Genomic DNA, 17,665 nt, shown 5'->3' with positions numbered 1-17,665 from the left:
TAGCTGCTTTTCCTTTTTTTTCTCTCTTGCCTTTCATACAGCTTCTCTTTGTTCTTCAGTCCCTTTAATTCTCAAAAAAATCTTATTGCAGCACTTCAACACTGTGATATACTGTCCAGCCATTGTGCCCAGTACCTGGAGCAACATAGAACAATGAGGACTTGGCATCTTCAAAGCCTTATGCAAAGCTAATTTGATCTCCTCACACATTTTCCTATTGGGAGAGGAATTGTTGGCAGGGATGTCAAGACATATTCTGCTTGCAGGCATAGAGGGATTTGTCATCAGAGCTGCAATTAGAGCCCTGGCTTCCAGCTCTGTTCACTCGCTTGTCCCAGAATTCAGTCAAGAAGGGAGAAGGTCAGCCTTGTAGTTGATGTACGTGAAGTGGAGTTGATGGGGCACGGGCTCTGCTTAGCGTTTCCAAGCCTGCAGCTGTTCTGCAGCTAGTGACTTCCATCCTGTGAGGCCTGCTGTAGAGCAGGGCTGCGGCCTGAACCCCAGGCAGGGACTTTCCTAACCAAGCTGTTTGCTGTGTCTGTCTGCCCTTCCTGTAGGTCGATGCAAAGAACCAGGGTAGAACTGCCCTGCAGATTGCCTCTTATCAGGGGCACCTGGATGTTGTGAAGATTTTGCTGCAGGCACATGCCACTGTCAACCTAAGGGACGAAGAGGGGGATACAGCGCTGCACTACGCTGCTTTTGGGTAGGATATCTATCTTCTTCCTGTCTCTGCTACAAGACATAAAGGGCTGGAAAAAGATACTTCTAGATATGAATGTGCAGTCTGTGTGAAGGGTGTGTGGCTGATGGAGGCTTTTCTTTGATTTTAGCTCGTGTTAGAAATCGACCTTTGAGCTTCAGGGCCACAGGTGCATTTCTCAGTGCACTAATTTAACTTCCACAGCTAGGTCAGCTTCCATGCTAGAAATTTTGGGGGAATCGGAACAAGTGATAAGGAGGTTTTGGTGATTAGACTTTTTTCAGGGGGATGGGGGGGTGGTTTGGTTGGTTGGGATTTGTTTGGTTGGTTTCTGTAAGCGCATGTGTTTTCTGGAGTAAGATGAAAGGTAGAATTGTGTTGTTAGTCACCAGGGAAGAATCTATCGTTAAGAGTGGGAGATTCCTGTTGATTTAAAGCAAAGAGAGAGCAAATTCTAGAGTGCTAATTAGAAAGGTTTTGTTCTGTGATTTGTTTTTTTTTAATACTAAGAGGAGATGGAATGAGGTTGAGAGGATACAAAACCCGAAAAGCTCTGTTGCCCTGCATGGAGGAAGCGTTTACTGTCTGCACAGGACTGAACCTAATCTGTCTTACTCCTTGCTTTAAATCAGAAACCAAGCTGAGGTTGCCCGTGTGCTTATTGCTAAAGGAGCCAGTGCAGACCTGTTAAACAACGCAAAGTGCACAGCGTTGTATGTTGCTGTTAGTCAAGGATTCACAGAGGTGGTGCGGGCCCTCTGCGAGCTCAACTGTGATGTCAACCTCCCAGTAAGTTTTGGGTTTTGTGGGATTTGGGTTGGAGGGTGTTTAGGTTTTTATTTGGTTTTTTGAGGTGGGGTGGTGCTGCTTTGTGTCTTATGCCATTTGTTGCTTCATAGAATTTGAGGGTCATTCTCTTAAAATGTGCTACTGTGTATTGCTCGGAGGAAGTATTCCCCTAACTTCATGACCTGGTTCCAACTGGCATAGAGATAGTTTTTATTCTTAGTAGCTACAATAGTGCTCTGTTTGGATTTGTATGAGAAGGATGTTGATAATACACTGATGTTTTCAGTTGTTGCTAAAAAATCAAGGACTTTTCGACTTCCCATATCCTGCCAGTGTGCAGGTGCACAAGAAACTGGGAGGGAGCAGAGCCAGAGCACCAGACCCAAACTGGCCAGTGAAATATTCCATAACATATAATGTCATGCTCAGTATATAGATGAGGGTTGGCCGGGAAGCTCTGGCTCTCTCTTCTGGGACTGCGGTTTCAGGATTTTCCCTCCTCTGGGATCACTAGCCAGGAACAGGCTGGGCAGGTCAGCAGGTGGTGAGCAATTGCATTGTGCATCACTCATTTGTATATTCTGTTTTAGTTATTAAATTGTTTTTATCTCAACCTACGAGTCTCCTTACCTTTACTCCTCCAATTCCCTCCCCCACCCCTCGGGACGGGGAAGGGGAGCGAGCGGTTGCGTGGTGTTTGGCTGTCAGCCGGGTTTAAACCACAACACTTCAGTACTCTGAAATTCCAGGTTTGGGTCTGTCCCTTCATCATCGTGAGTCTGCTCAGCTCAATCCAGTAGCACTCGGTGCTGTGCTGGACTTGGGCTTCCAGTGAGAGCTGACCTGCTGCTAATGTGCGTTGTTGAAACGCTCCTGTTCCCAGCAGTGAGGATTGGTGACATTTTGAAGACTGGCATTTAGGAACTTGAAGGGCAGTGATGGTGAATTGGTCCCAGCCCATTTTTAGGGTGTGCTTCTGTGATGGTGGGACCGGACTGTGCTGGGTCAGTCTCAAAGCTAGTCGGGAATGTTGGCACGTGTCTGCTCAGCAGCTGGTGTTTCCAGCCCTGGAGAAAGGATTTCAGAGAGGCTGTCAAACTGCTATGGATGCCAGTGCTGTCTGGCCTGGAGTTGGTGTGACCTGATGACACTGTGTGTATCTTCTTGTCTTGAACTGGCCCTCAGGGTGAGCTGTTCCAGTGGACACTCTGAGGTGGGTAACCTGTATTCTGCTTTGGTCTCCTTGTATAGGATTCCCAGGGAGACACCCCCCTGCATTATGCTATCACTGCAGATTACAAAGTCCTTATTGAGATTCTCACTGAAGTACCCAACATAGACTTCACTGTCCAGAATTGTCAAGGCTTCAACCTGCTCCACTATTCTGCCCTAAAAGGCAACAAGCTGTAAGTGGCCTTGTTTAATTTTTACTGCTTTTACAGATGTTAACTCGTGCTTGCTGCCTTAACAATAAGAAGGTAGCAGATGCAGTTCTGGATAGCTAGGAAGGAAAGGGTTGGCTATACATTTCTTGGGTTTAGCTATGGCTAGGTATAGTTGCTTCTCTCCTTCATGCATTCACAGGAAACTGCTGCCTGCTTATCCCATCCCATCTTTCCCATACCTCCCTAGCTTGGCTAGAAATCTGTCTGCTTCTGGATAGTCTCCTTAGATGTTTGGGTTCACACATGGAAGGACAGGAGGTGGTCTGTAGTGAACAGTACTTGAAAAGACTGTGTCTAACTGAGAGCCTCTGGAATTCTTCCAAGGATAAATCTGCTCATTATTTTCATAGCAGTGTGAGTTTACCCTGCTTTATGAAATGATAACTGAGGACTTTTGTTTTATTCTTGTAATTCAATCTGTGAGATACAGGGAGTGCTCTGCATCACAAGTGCCAGCTCATGGTGCTGCCTGTTAAAACATGAACATTCATAACTACTGAGTAGAAGAGGCAGGCCTGTCTCTTCTGGATTGTTTTCCTTCCCAATAAAGTAACTCTTCCATCTCTGTTAACCTCCAACACTCTAGAGCCATAAAGAAGATTCTAGCAAGAGCTCGGCAGCTGGTTGACTCCAAAAAGGAAGATGGCTTCACTGCCCTGCACCTTGCTGCTCTCAATAATCACAAAGAAGTCGCAGAAATTCTCATCAAAGAGGTGAGAAACAAAACAAAACCACCATCACTACTAAAAACTCTCATCTGTCCCACTCCCAAACCTCCACATTTCCCAAGCACTATTGAGTTAATGCTGGGACTCTCAGGAATGTCTCTGTCTCTTTGAAGAGCTGGCATTGTTTGCCAGACTTTGAAAACAGGAGTCAGCATTCTTGGGGGTACTTTCCTTTGACCTGGCAGTAGAGGAGAAGGGTATCTTGCAGGCTAGAACAAAGTGGGTTGAAATGAGCTTGTTGGGCAACGTTCAGTGAAGTGATGAGTATGAAGGGAAAAGACTTCAGAATAGTTGGTAACCTGCTCATTAAAGAGTGTGTAGATCTGTATTCAGAACCTTCCCTACCTCACAGATACAGGTCAGAGCTCGGTTTCCCTCACTCCAGGTGTACGCTGAAGCTCCTCAGCTAGTGGTTGTTATGTGGTGGGTTTCTCAGTCTTCATTTTCATGAAAGAATATCTGAAGGCACATATTTTGTTTGACCACAGAACGAAATATTTGAACATGTTTATTCCAGGTTATTTATCTTCAGTCATAAGTAAGTGCTAGCCCTGCCCCTGGTGAGCAGAATTCTTTAGCAATACAAATGACAGACTGAAGGATGGTGACCTAACTGGCACTTTGCTGTTGATTTTTGTGGAGTCAGAGCTAGGCTCTGTCTTTGCTTTCAGGTGATAGTGGCAATGAAGGTGACAACTACATGTCAGCACTCCTGGGTTTTGTTTCTTCTTCTCAGGGGTTTGGTGCCTGTCTCCATCTTTACAAGGGGATCCAAACCACTACAACAAGGCTTTAATGGATTTACAGATGAGTGCTGTAGAGGAGCGATGTCTGGGAGCACTGACTACTTAGTACTGTGATTGCTGTATTTCTGGCGTAATCACTGTGTTAGCACAGCCGTAGCTTTAAAGGCTCTCTGTCTCTAACCCTGGCAGGTTTGGCAGAGGGGCAGAATGATTCAGATTTGAACAGGTTTTTCTCCTCTTTGCTTTGAAGAGGGGAAATCAAAGCACAACAGCCAGCAAGGAATCAATATTGCTTTAGAGGAGCTAGTCTATGACTGTTTGCTTGGAGTAGTTCCAGGATTTGTTTGTGTCAGGGAAGTGATGAGTTGTCATATTCAAATCCTCACCAGGGAAACGTTACCTGTGTGTTGGTTGGGCACTTGGCTTCCGATCCTCTCATTCTTGATATTTGAGGTTTGTGGGCCACATGGCTAAGATACAGAGGGCTGGATCATGTAGCTCTCTTGGAGATTTCTGTACTGCTGACCTGACAAAGATAGACTCGAGAGCTGGGGCCTCAAGAGGCACCACAGCTGCAGCACTCTGCTTCAGCCAAACACAGCAGCCACAGCTCGCTGTGATGCAATTCTTCTCTTCCAGGGCCGCTGTGATGTCAACCTCAAGAACAACCGTAACCAGACGCCGCTGCACCTGGCTGTCATCCAGGGACACGTAGGGATGGTGCAACTGCTGGTCAGCGAGGGCAGCGATGTCAACGCCGAAGATGAGGACGGAGACACAGCCATGCACATTGCCTTGGAACGGCAGCAGCTAATGTCCGTCATGATGGAGAAGCGGGAAGGGGAGATGGGGTTGACCATCTTTTCCAAGGTGAGTTGAGAGTTGGAGAAATTCCCGCACCAAGGGCAGGAAAATGCTTGATGTTAGAATGACAGGAGATAGTGGGATCCAAGGGGCCGAAGGAAGGCAGGGAAATTGTGTAAAGCCAGTGCAGATGGGGAGCGTGGAAACAAGCCTTCTTGCTTGTGGGAAAGCAAGAATAGATTCTCTGAGGCCATGCTTGAATTTATAGCATGAAACTTCACATAGTCAGACAACAATTCATACTGTCTCCCCTGATATTTTTACTAGCATTGTGCGCTTCTTTCTTGACATGGGAAAGGTCATGAATCCAGTTACAGAGCCAAGAGTCTTGGGTTTAATTCATGCCCCAGAACCACAGTGATTCATTTCTGTCTGATGGCATGGAAAATATGAGGATAGCTAACCACAAACACCCCAGTTATCTGCAGATGTAGAGCAGAATGTGAGAGGTGAGACATATCAGGCTAAAGCATAAAGGCTATGTTGTTACAGAGCCTGAAGTGGATTTCACCATTATATAAAGCCTTTCCTGAAAGGCCTTAGATCTAGAAATCAGTGCATGAGATGCCAAGGACTGGATGCTTAGTCTGGCTTTTTGGCAAAGATAATAAATTAGCCCTTCAAAGTGTTCTGCCATCCATGTAAATGCCAACATGTGCACACACCAGACTTGCAGTGCAAAGCGAGAGTGCAAACATTGGCTGTATTTTATGGATGGAGTGAGAATGATTCCATTGTACTACACTGGAAAATCTGGCATAGATTTTTTTATTGTAATTTGAAATGATCAGAATAATTCTGAAGGGCTGCATGCTGTGTGCCAAACCACCCATTCCTCCTTTCTACCTTGAAAAAGCCTAGTGCTTTGCTATTGTGTTCTGCTCGGTACCGAGCTACCAGTGTTGACAGCATGAGTTGATGGCTCACCTGTGTGGCCAAAGATGCTCCAGCCTCAGGTCCTCAGGCTTGTTCAGCCACTGATGTTCCACAGAGACAGCCCACACCAGCTCAGCGAGTGCTTCTTTCTTCTGAATTTCTCTGCCTGCAAATTTGAGCAGAGGGTCAGCAGCAAGGGTGGGTTTTATCATCTCCCTGCGTAACAGCTTTGCTAGCTGTTGGGCCTTAGCTTGTGCCAGGGACAGCCAATAGCTAGTCTGGGGTGCAGGAAGTCTTAGAGCAACATGAGGGATCTGTGCCTGTCATTCCCAATGCTATTTACATTAACGTTATATCTAGATGCTGTAGACTTCTTCACGTCTAATTTTACTTGCCCTGATCTACCTGCCCTGGTCTTCTAAGTCAGTGGAAAATGTTTTTGCTGGCTTCAAATTAGTTTGGATAATTTAAATAGCTGTCACTTAGGGCTCCATACGCCAGCTGTTCATCAACTGGTATGTACTGTGGTGTGTTCAGTGTACTTCCTTTTCACTACCTGAAGAACTTAATGCCTATTACTATGATTAGTAATGATTAGCACTAGTTAGGACCAGTCTTATGCACTGTTGTTCCTGGATTGCAAGATTTGAATCTGCTATTTACATGCTGAAGGATCTTTTTGTGTTTTCAAAAAAAAAAAAAAGCTAAATTGCACTTTCAAATTTTAAGTACAAGGATTAAGACTTTGTTTAGAATTTGATACAGATCAAAGGCACCTAACAGAAACCTTCTCTATTAACAGAGAGTGTTTCTCAACATCTTTTAGCTGCAGGCTTCTGGCTTTCTTGGAAATGTAGAGCTGAATGTTGGAACTGCAATTGCATGTTACTTAGCACAAGAAGGAGCAGATATTAATTATGCAAACCATCGGGGAAAGTCTCCATTAGACCTCATTACAGATGGAAGGATTGTCCAGATCGTCAAAGACTTCTCACAGAAATTCAGGTAAACCAAGTCCTCTGGAAACTAGCTACAGTGTCCTTCCTTGCAAAATGCAGAGTGCTCCCGCAGCACTGTGGTGTCACTGCAGGCCACTGTTGTTCCAGGAGAGCTGAAGCATATTTGAAACACTTTGGATGTCAGTCTAAGCACCTCCTGCTTCATCTGAAGCTGGTTGCTGACCCTGCATTTCTGGAGGGATTATTTAAGGGTGCATACTGCCATTTGAAAGAGTCAGGAAAAGCAGATTATTACTCCTTGGTGCAAACTTGGCCTCTTGACTTAGAGAGCCCTGAGGCAGTCGGAGAAGACTGGCCACTGAAGCCAAGAGCGACTTCTCTCTTGCAGAGTAATTCTGGGTTCTGTTTTACTTTCATTGGATTCTGCAGTTATTTAAAGTCTAAACAAAGAGGAAGTGCAACAAAAGGGTGGGCACCAGAATCCACAGAATTTATTCCAGAGTTAGATAAATGCTTGTTTTTCAACTGATAAGAGAAACGGCTGAGAAAAAGCCAAGGGAAAGTAACAAGTCAAGGATGGCTTTATCTCAGGTTCTGAAAAATGTTTGTTTGGATTTTGACTTTGCAACCATGAAAGCAGAGTTCTGTTTGATCTGAGGGCACAGACCCACAGTCAGTTACTGCTGGAGGAGGAACCACGCAGCAGCCGCTGTAATTGCCCGTGCTCCTGGTGCAGTGTCAGTAACAGGTGAAACGTGTCCCTTTAAACATCTTCCATAGGAATTTTGTCAGTGGAGTATATGTTGGATTAATTTTTTTTTGCTTAAAGAATGCCAGTTCTTTCAGACTGACGTTTCTCATAACAGTGTACTGGTTTCAGGCTCTGTGTTGAGGTTTGACTGGAGGATTTGGGGGAGTGTCTGCAGGGTTAGATCATAGGCCGTGTACACCACGGTGGGTCCCAGCATCGCGCACAGGAGCCGTCGGGACAGGGTGGTTAGCTGTACCTTCTGAACTGCTTGGTTAGTCTGACTGAAATGAATAGGTCTGGAAGAGGAAGAATATCTGGGGTTTATATATATTTATAATGAAGCTGCTGCCACTTTGGTAGGCAGCTAAATAGCAGTTTCCTCCCAGAAACGTACTGACTTTGTATCAAAAGACCAAAAAGCACCCCTTCACAGTACTCCTGGTGGGCCAGGGATTTTGTGGCAGTACTGAAGACATTTGCTAGTGAATGATCATCCTTGTCCCTTCTGTTCAATCATTAATCAGTCTTGCAGTTTAGGTAGTAGGTCTAGCTGGCAGATGTCCATTTGGTGGGAAAAGGAATGGATGGATTGAATGCTGAGGGCTTTGGATTTGGGGCTCATAATTCCAGGATAGAAGTCTGAATCTGAACCTGTATTATGTAAACAGCAAACTCACAGACATCCACCCCAGGCACTTTTCAGGAACATACAGATACAGAGGATCCTTAGGGCCTCACTTTTTAAATAGCTCCTAAAAGCTGATTCCTCCCAGCATGTGATTGTACCATCAATACATTACTGTCGCCCTCCAAAAGAGCAGTTTCAACTTGTGTTAAATATTAGTCATCCCTGCTCTTTCACTTTCTTTTTAGATAGATCCAGTCAGAATCCCAGCTGGTAGATGCTGAGCTGGTCCCACTAGGTTCACAAGTTTATGCTGCCTGAGCATCTGCTGCTCTGCCTCCACATGGAGTGCTTGCCAAGGATCAGTACAATGTTACCTGGACTCTGTGGCTCAAATTTTATCGCATGTTCATGGTTGCAGGGAACAGCAGGTTTCTTCAGACAGCTCAGCCATCACCTGCAGCCTTCGCCGTGTGCACACCACCCCCAACACAATGACCAACCTTAGTGTCTCGAGTGTGGCAGTCCCCACAGAGTGCCTGGTCTGCTCAGAGCTGGCCTTGCTCATCCATTTCTTCCCGTGCCAGCACAGTATTGTGTGTGAAGGTAAGTGCAGTCTGGGGTTTTTTTACTTCTTCTAAAAAAATTTTTTCTTTTCTGTTCCACCACATAGCTTCCCTAGCTGGACTCTCATAAATCAAGCTCAGTTTAGACACAAAGCTATTGTGCTGTTTGGGTCCTGAAACAACCCCAGCATGACTTCAGCACCGCCATCTTATCGAAGATGTCCAAAGCTCTCTATGAGAAGCACAGAGTGTTCTGACTACCTGCTGAGTGGGACCCCAGGCAGCTTTGCTGGTGGTTATAGATGCTCTGGATAATTCAGGAGGAAAGCCAGATGTTCTAGCTGGCAGTGCTTTATCCCTCAAAACCCTCTTGAGAAGGATTTCCCTCTTTGGCTTTTGTTACTGGTTTGCATTTCAGTTGTTTTAATGGCAGCCTGCTCAGACGTGTCAGCAAGTTTGTTATCTTGCGAGGCACTCACAATCTGACCACAGGGAATTTGGTAAGGACTGTGTGCCAGAGCTGCATCCTTTTCCCTCAGAGCAAAGGGCTGTTTTGAGCCACAGTGCAGCAGTTCCAGTAGCACACAGCACTGAGGACGTGAAGCTGTTGTATTTGTTACTGGCGTAGGGAAGACTAAACCAGGAGATGGGGATGTAGCTTAGAAAGAAGGTAGTGTCCTCATTTCTGTGCAGGAACAATCTCTTAATCATCCAGGCAGGTCTCAGGTTGTTCAAAGCTGATGTTCTTCAGTCTGTTGCCTTCCTCTTGATTCTGGCATCACTGGGCTTAATTGTAATCTCTTCTTGTATTATTCATTGTAGAATGCTCCAGGAGAATGAAGAAGTGCATCAAATGTCAAGTGACAATAACCAAAAAACTGAAACAAGGTATGTTTGCAGTCCTACTGTTCAGTGCAGTGTTAGTTTGAGCAGCAGCAATGATTTTCAGTGAAATAAACAGAAGGAAGGGAGTTGATTGATTTTTTTTTTTTTTTGGGGGGTGTTTTGGGTGTGTGTGTGCCTGTTGCATTGACCACCTTTAGAGAGTAAAAGGTAGATTCAGGTGTCATAGGCCAAGCTCAAGCTGCATAGACAAGACAGGGCATTTGAGGAAGCTTGTTCTGTGCCTGGCTTATTTTGTGTATTGAAAGCAAACACCAGGTTCTTCACGTCTCGGTGTACTGTTTTCTCAGGTGGTGATTGAACACTGAAAATCGGTGAGAAAGGAGAAATTATGTCTTGTGAAAGCCTTGCTTCTCCCGTGGCTGAAATTACAGTGCCTGTGCAGGGCTGGCATTAGCCAGCTATCCAGGAATCATTGAGCTGGATTGTTTCAATGAAGCTCTTTAGCCTGGTTTTAAAACAGATTGTCTTCTGTCATTACTCAGTGTCCAGCACGAGCAATGTTAGGCACCTCAGCAAGCCAGAAGCAGGTTTGCACTTGCCGTAAAATTGTTGCAGGTTGCCCACTGACGCTTTTCCCGTAGCAGATGTGAGAGTTGATGTGTTTCTAGCTGAGATCACTCTTAGGGCAAGTGCACATGAAAATGAATTGTGTGTCCTGCTGCTCATGGTATTGTAGACTCCTTTGTTGGAGTCAGGCTATGGTCTTGTGACTTGATGCCTGGACAAAAGTGTAGGGGAACCAAGAATCTGTCACGTGGCATTGGACATACATAACTGGCAAAGACAGAAACCCTCTTTGGAACTCCATAATGCAAAAAAATAGCAGGTTTACCTGGCAGTAGTCAGGAGCATTTATCTTTGCTACAGACTGGCCACAAAATAGTGATGAGAATTCCAAATGAGACATTTGCATGCATATCTCCGCTGGTGAAGGAACATCAAGGTCTCTGAAAATATCAGCAGGACTTTCCCTATCAATGATGTCTTCAGTGCTTGCCTTTAGCAAACTCCCTGTCCCAAAACTTGCTTCACCTTTATGGATTTGAAATCAATTCTTGCACCACTGAAGTGCAACTAATTCCAGAATGTTGGGGAAAAGGACATATATATTGAAGTGTAAAGCTACCTAATCAAAGATTGAGGAGCAGAAGATGAACAGTGGGCTGTATTAAGCTGAAACCAGGAGAAGTCTATTAACTTAAGCTGGTAGTTGCGTGGGATTTAGGGTTCTTCCATAGAGTTGACCAAATGACTCTATTTGTATATGCAAAAGTCAAGGTGAGTGATGTCAAATGGTTTCTTCTTGTTTTACCATGTATGTCCTGAAAGACTTAACCAGAAATTTGAATCCCAAATGTGAACAGGAGGTTGAGAGAACATAGTACTCAGCACTGTAAGGATTCCCGGACTAGCATGGCAGACCATCACAAGCAGCTTTGAATGTTTTTACTTGAAGGTAGCAGCAGCATCTTCCACAACACCAAGGCAGGACATTTCAGACAATGTTTGGTTTCCCTTAAAAAAAACCGTAACCAACCAACCATGCACACACAAACCAGCTGAGCAACTAAATGGAGGAAAGCAACACTGGCTAGTCTGTAAAAAGCATCATCTCAGGCTTTTTATTTGAGGAATCCCTGGATAAGGCTCAGTGAAGAGAGTTTAGTCTGAACCGATTGCTACTCGTGAGGGGCAGAGTCTAATTAAAGAGACACTGCGTGAGGCCGAGCACAGTAGTGACTAACCCTCTTCCTGCTCTCCACCCCTGCAGACAGCACCGAGGTGGAGTGCAGCCCAAGCTCTGAATCCACAGATCAGAGGAAGCTCATGGAGGAGCTGCAGAACCGCTACCGGCAGATGGAAGAGCGCATCACCTGCCCTATTTGCATCGATGACCAAATCAAACTGGTCTTCCAGTGTGGACATGGCTCTTGCCCAGACTGCAGCACAGCCCTTACTGTCTGCCCCATCTGCCGGCAGGCTATCCGGGAGAGGATTCAGATCTTTGTCTAAGGATATGCTTGCTTCCCTTCCCATTCCCACCTCCCTCCTTTACTTCCTTTTTGTTTGCATTTTAGATGAGAAGCGCTAGTCAGGCTGGTGTGTTTGGCTACCTGCAAAGCCATCCTGAAAGAGAGGGAAGGAAATAACTGCTGTGACTTGGGTGGAGGTGGAGGGAGTCCCCTCTACCTACGGTGTCCTAAGGCCGAGGAGCGGTGCTTGAGGGCAGGCAGCCCCCTCTCCCTGTGCTGCTGATCCACTGGAAAGACCTGACGTAAAGAGAGCACTGCCCTGTCCCCTGAAGGCACACGAGACGTTCAGACCAGAGACGAACAGGCTTCCGTCGCAGGTGCTCACGCTGACTCCGGTGGCTGCATCATGTCTAGGGCCCCGCAGCGCCAGGTCTGCAGCCCTGCCTTGCTCTGGCAGGAGGTGCTGTAGGAGGATGTACCTTCCACCTCGGCAGGCAGTGGCGAAGCACACGCTTGCACTTCACAGGAGGAGATACCGGAGGAGCTCGGGCAAGGCATCAGCTTCCCCAGATGCCTGTCAGGGGTAGGGAGGTAGTGTCCTAAGACAGCTCGCTGAACTCGTACTTACGGGCTCAACAGGAACTTGGGACTGGCAGAGGCAAATCTGGATGTCACGAGATCCTAAAGACAGAGCGTGTGCCTTAGAGATAAAGTAGTGAACACTGATTGGAGAAAATATGTTGTTACAACAAATATTTCAAACTCTAAGTGACACTCTTCTTCCATATTTTTTTTTTTTGGCACAACGTGTGTTCAGAGACTCCTGAGCTTTCTATCCATAATGCCAAAGGCAGGTGTTAAATACTCCAAACAAAGTGTAAAGAAAATAAATACTAATAACTAAGACGTGAGAAAAAGGGATTTCATTTTTGTTTCTTTTGTTTTGCAGCAGAACTTAATAAAATAAAATATATATTTTCCTGACCATTAAAATGAATGTACAAACAGTAGCTGAAATATGGATCTGGCTGTATTGTGTTTTCCAACTGTCTGACTGAAGAAACCTTATCCACTGAGTCCATCCTGTAAAGTAACTGTTGGTGGAAGTGGCAGCCTGTAGGGCTGGTGTGCCGTGTGTGTGTATACAGACGTGTTTGTGTGTGTGTGGTGTATATCTTTAATAACACGATTATACACAAGCATACTGTTTGTTACATATTGCAAGCAATATTTAAACCAAACAAATATATTGTCTTCTTCTACTATCTTTGTTCATTAGCAAAGAGGTGGCAAATCTTTTAAGGAAATTTTTAACTCTGTGGAATATATGGTAGTTACAGGAATATTTATTACTTCTCTATAATCCCTTGGTGCTGTGAGAAAGTCTTATGTCACGACCTCTGACTCCTGTAAATAATATTTGTCAAAATACTCACTTGAGGTTGTTACAGGTTCAGTGGATTTTTCTTGAGCTATGAAAATGGATCAAATTTAAATTATTTGGCTGGGTTAGATTTAACACCCAAATAACCTAAAGCTGAATGTCAGAATTGGCTTTGGTAAAAATCAGAGGTGCAGATACTCATTTACTTATTTCCTAGAAGTTCGTGTAAATTCCTTTGGAATAAACAGACATTTCCCCCAAATGTTTGCTGTATTGTGGTAGGGCAGCAATAGAAAAGTACTGTGCAAAGGCTATTTTGAAGAAGTACGATACTGAACCATCTTCATAATGTAAGAGCTGCTTTAACCACTACTTGGTGCAATTCAATAATTTTTAGACTATATATTACTCCAACCCCATACTAAGTGGGTTTATAAAATACAGTTCTTTCACAAGCCTCTATGTCAAATCCAAAAGCAGTTTACTAAAGGTAAAACCGATTGATACTTCATCATGTGTGTTAAATGTATATGTGTGCTGGCACTTGGGGAGGAGGGGACAGAGGGGGCAAACTGTTTGGTATCTGTTGCATTATTCTCATCTCTTGCGCCTACGGTATCAGTTTGTTCAGGAAAAAACAACAGGGAGCATCTGCTTTATATTTTTAAATAATTTCTTTGGATACTAAATGAAGAGAGGCTTCCAAGTGATTATTCTCCCTAAAGGAAAAAAATTGTAGGAAAACTGCAGTCTTCAACTTCCAAGCTGTGCAGCTGTTGCAGAAAATGGAGATTGATTTTTTTTTTTAATTTTTTTTTTTTTCTGGCTAATGAAAAGAGATTTTTGTAGGGAAAGAAGAGCCCCTCTCAATTTTATGTTTTGATTTTTTTGAAATGCAAGTCTCATTTCAAGATCTCCTGATCTTATTTTCATATCTGAAATTCCTTTTGTGGCCAAATTAGAGATGGAATTTTGCACAACATGATATACCTGCTTAAGAACTACAGAAATGGTTTGTAAACCAAGCGTTCGGGTTGGGAGTATATTCTTTCATTTCCCTATTCCTGCTGTGATTGCTTTTGAGGAGCAAGAGTTGAGCTGTTAAGCACCATTTTGACCCTTTCGTTTTCCTAGTAAGAAGAAGGGAATTGCTGCACCACAACAGAGAAGAAACAAGATGGTCAGTGGAGCCCCAGGAGCAAGAGATAACGGAAGGGAAGCAGATGCCTGTATGTGCCAGGTATGTTTTTGGCAAGCTTTGCCCCCTGTGGCAGGCTCAGCTCCGTGGGAGTCTGAGGCTTTGGAGAAGTGGAGAAGGTTCTGGTTTATCTTTCCTGAGAAGCCAGCTTATGTGGAGGGGCCAGGATCGGAGGGTGGCTTGTGGCCAACCGGGTGCCAGGCTGGGTGAAACGGTTAGCTTTGCGTACTCGCTGGGTCATCTAGTTCATGTGTAATCTGGCCTGGACTCTCAGCCTGCCAGAGAGTTTCTTTGCTCCAATCCAGGCTTGAATCTGAAGTATGAGAAGAAAAAGATATCTGTAATAAGCAGGAAAAGAGCCAAGAGCCTGGAGCTGCATTAAACTTAGCTAGAGATTATGAGAGAGGAAAGGAGGGGGCAAGGTGGGGGAAGATGTTCCTCCCCTTTCCGCTTTTGGTCCCAGTTGGTATTGCTGGTTACAGGGGCTGAAGAGAGGCAGGGATGTGTCAGAGCGGTAGGCAAATGCTCCTTTAAAGACAAATATTGTCATTAGTTAATCAGTGTGGATAGTGAGTAACTTTCTGCTTGATGTTTATTACCAGTTGGTTTATTACCAGACAAACTGGGGAGCTCCTTGTTTTCACTGGGGCTTCTGCCATCTCCTGAAGTGCAGCTCTGTACCTTGCAGCAATGTACAGCAATAATTCTGAAAGGGAAAGATCCTGCTGAGTCTTTCTGGTGTAAAAGTTTAAATATAAGAGCAGGTCGTCTTGTACTGGGAACCAGGGTTTCTAAAGCACTTCCTTTGGAAGTATGGCCAAAACTCCGCATTTACAGACAGCGTGAGACTGAGGGAATAGAGAGAGGGAGGTGGCTTGTCCAGAGGCAGAGTCAGGAAAAGAACCCATCTCTCCTTTGATTAGGTTCCCACTAGTCCGTGCTGCTCCCAGGGTTTCAGGAGGCTTGGTCCATCCACAAATGGATTACAGATTATTAACACAGCCCACCAAAGGGTAACAACAAAAATATCCCCACCCAGGGAAGCAGTTCTTACTCTGTTATGGACACGCTTTATTATTGTGTATTGACAAAAATTTCTCCCTCGTTTTGTTCCTGAACTTCTACTCGCTACGTGGCCGTGACTGGACTGCTGAGCTTCTGACTAGGGTCAAGACCATGCCTCTCTGTACCGGCCTGACCTTGTGTTACCAGGCACTTCTGTGAGCTGCAGCTCCAAATTGACAGTTAAGCAAAATATTCCGTTTTCTTTGCCAGCTGGAGCAAGCCCTTGTTTTCAGCTCATTTGCTATTCAGCAGACCATGGATTTTTCTAGGAACATCAGCAGATGCTGATCACGAGGGGCTGCATGATAGAAAGTGGGAGAATGCTTGGGGAGTGAAGAACGTTCTTATGCTCCCCCTCCCTGGGGAATGTTGCTCCCTGCTACAGCAGATACAATCCCTTTTAGCCCTGAAAAAGTACAAGTTTTAACTGCCATTCCCACAGGAATCATGCAAGAATGTTGGGTTGGTTTTTTTTTTTTCCCCCCAAGTTGTGAGATGAAGGGATAAATATGTAAGCGCTTTTTAAAATAAGAGCTATATGAGGCTTTGCTAAGTCTTTTCACATGGGCCACCAAGGAGCCAATATGTGGTAAATCACATTCAGCTGTGTGCACTCCCCCTCCCGTGCCTGTGGCCTGGACTTGGACGTGTGCCTTGGAAATGAAACACTGATGCTCATGCCTTGAGCCATCAGATGTTAGGTTCTTCTTTCTCTCTCTTCCCCACCTCCACGTAGAATTCCCAGTTCATGACACTGGAAGCTAATGGGAGCAGTTTGTTCCAATGCTGAGTAATATGCACTTAATCCATGAATAAATAAGAGGTTTCACGAGAGGTGAGACGTGTTTTGGGTAGTCAGCTGCAGTTCTAGCACTAATGGTTGTTCTCTGTGTAGTGCCTCTTAGCACGAGTCTAGCTCTGTTGTAATAGATTGTTCTTGCGTCGTTTTGGGGACTTGACTGAAGCGGTGCCAGTGTGCATCCTGGCCTGCTGCACCAGGGCTAACCTGCCTCTGAGACGTGGCAAACAGAGCAGAGAGAACCATTTAGAAATAGTGCTGAACGTAACATTTAACGTTAACAGTGTTGAAGGGGAGGAGAGAAATGTTAAGAATAATCCACGGAAGTGATAAAGTATTTATTTTTGAGCTAAAACTTGCCCTTGGGAATGTAGCCATATGCTGTGTGCTCTACGGCAGCATCACTTTAAACATTTCAGCAATTTAAGATTGAAAAGAGCAAAGGAAGGCGATGAAAACGTATTGTGTTGTGCAAATGATCCGATCCTTTATGTTCTCCGTAGTCTCTAGTTGACCATTGTAGGTTTTATGCAACATTATGCAACATTCCTTCCCTTCTGACAGCTGTTTAGAGCCTGTTTTTTCATGTTGCGTTTAGTGCCTGCAGAGATCTCAGGATATGCATCCCTGACTGTTTGCTTACAAAATCCCAGCTCCCTACGAATGATATCCAGGTCCTGCTCACTGCCACTAACAGCATAAAGACAAAGCAAAGTCAGTTTTGTACCCTGCCTTCCTTTCCTATTCCCCATTACACCATATGGATTCCCTCAAAGTGTAATGTGTTCCATTGCTTTTAGACACTGTGCAGAAACCAAAGCCAGGAATGTTTTTCTGTCCAAATATAGTCAGGATGACGATTCTCGCCTGTAGTCCAAACCAAATATCTGCACTTGAGAACCTGAGACCTCTAAAATTCATCAGAACTCCGAAGTCCCAGCAGCAATTCTCTGCACTCCTATAAAGGCAGTCCTTTTGGGGCCTTAGGCTGCCTGATAAAGCATGGAGAATATTTTCATCCGTTGGAAAAGACAGAGATAAAACTTCAGAGTTCTGACTAACTTCTTGCCCTTGGCCCAGGGCAATACTGGTTCCCAGAAGGGAGTCTGGGGAGTTGTCTGAAGCATCTGAAAGAGGTTTAAATTCTGACAAGTGCCGTAGATTTGAGGCCACTAATGGCTGCATCTGAGAGTCCTTTAAGCACAAGTATCTCTTGGGAGAGCTGTGATGTTCTTAACCCAGGGCTGGAATGTCAACAGATGTGCACTCTGGTCGTAATAATCCTTAA

General features: G+C 44.9%; 1 protein-coding gene across 6 annotated transcripts in view; it reads left to right on the top strand.

Moving 5' to 3' along the window:
• The window catches only part of MIB2 (MIB E3 ubiquitin protein ligase 2), a 50,970-nt gene extending 38,022 nt beyond the window's left edge, over positions 1–12,948 (top strand). For all 6 annotated transcript variants that reach the window (XM_074848446.1, XM_074848445.1, XM_074848443.1 and 3 more), the window contains 9 exons: positions 558–706; positions 1,336–1,492; positions 2,744–2,898; positions 3,524–3,650; positions 5,051–5,281; positions 6,978–7,156; positions 8,908–9,092; positions 9,875–9,940; positions 11,730–12,948. In XM_074848446.1, coding sequence (XP_074704547.1) covers positions 558–706; positions 1,336–1,492; positions 2,744–2,898; positions 3,524–3,650; positions 5,051–5,281; positions 6,978–7,156; positions 8,908–9,092; positions 9,875–9,940; positions 11,730–11,971 — 1,491 coding nt within the window. In that variant the 3' untranslated portion in view covers positions 11,972–12,948. The remainder of the gene's footprint in view (positions 1–557; positions 707–1,335; positions 1,493–2,743; positions 2,899–3,523; positions 3,651–5,050; positions 5,282–6,977; positions 7,157–8,907; positions 9,093–9,874; positions 9,941–11,729) is intronic.
• Positions 12,949–17,665: the final 4,717 nt, after the last annotated feature.

Source organism: Strix aluco, chromosome 22 (assembly GCF_031877795.1).
Source record: "Strix aluco isolate bStrAlu1 chromosome 22, bStrAlu1.hap1, whole genome shotgun sequence".
NCBI lineage: Eukaryota > Metazoa > Chordata > Aves > Strigiformes > Strigidae > Strix > Strix aluco.
Note: the sequence above shows the minus strand (reverse complement) of the source record. Positions and strands in the feature narration are given on the sequence as shown.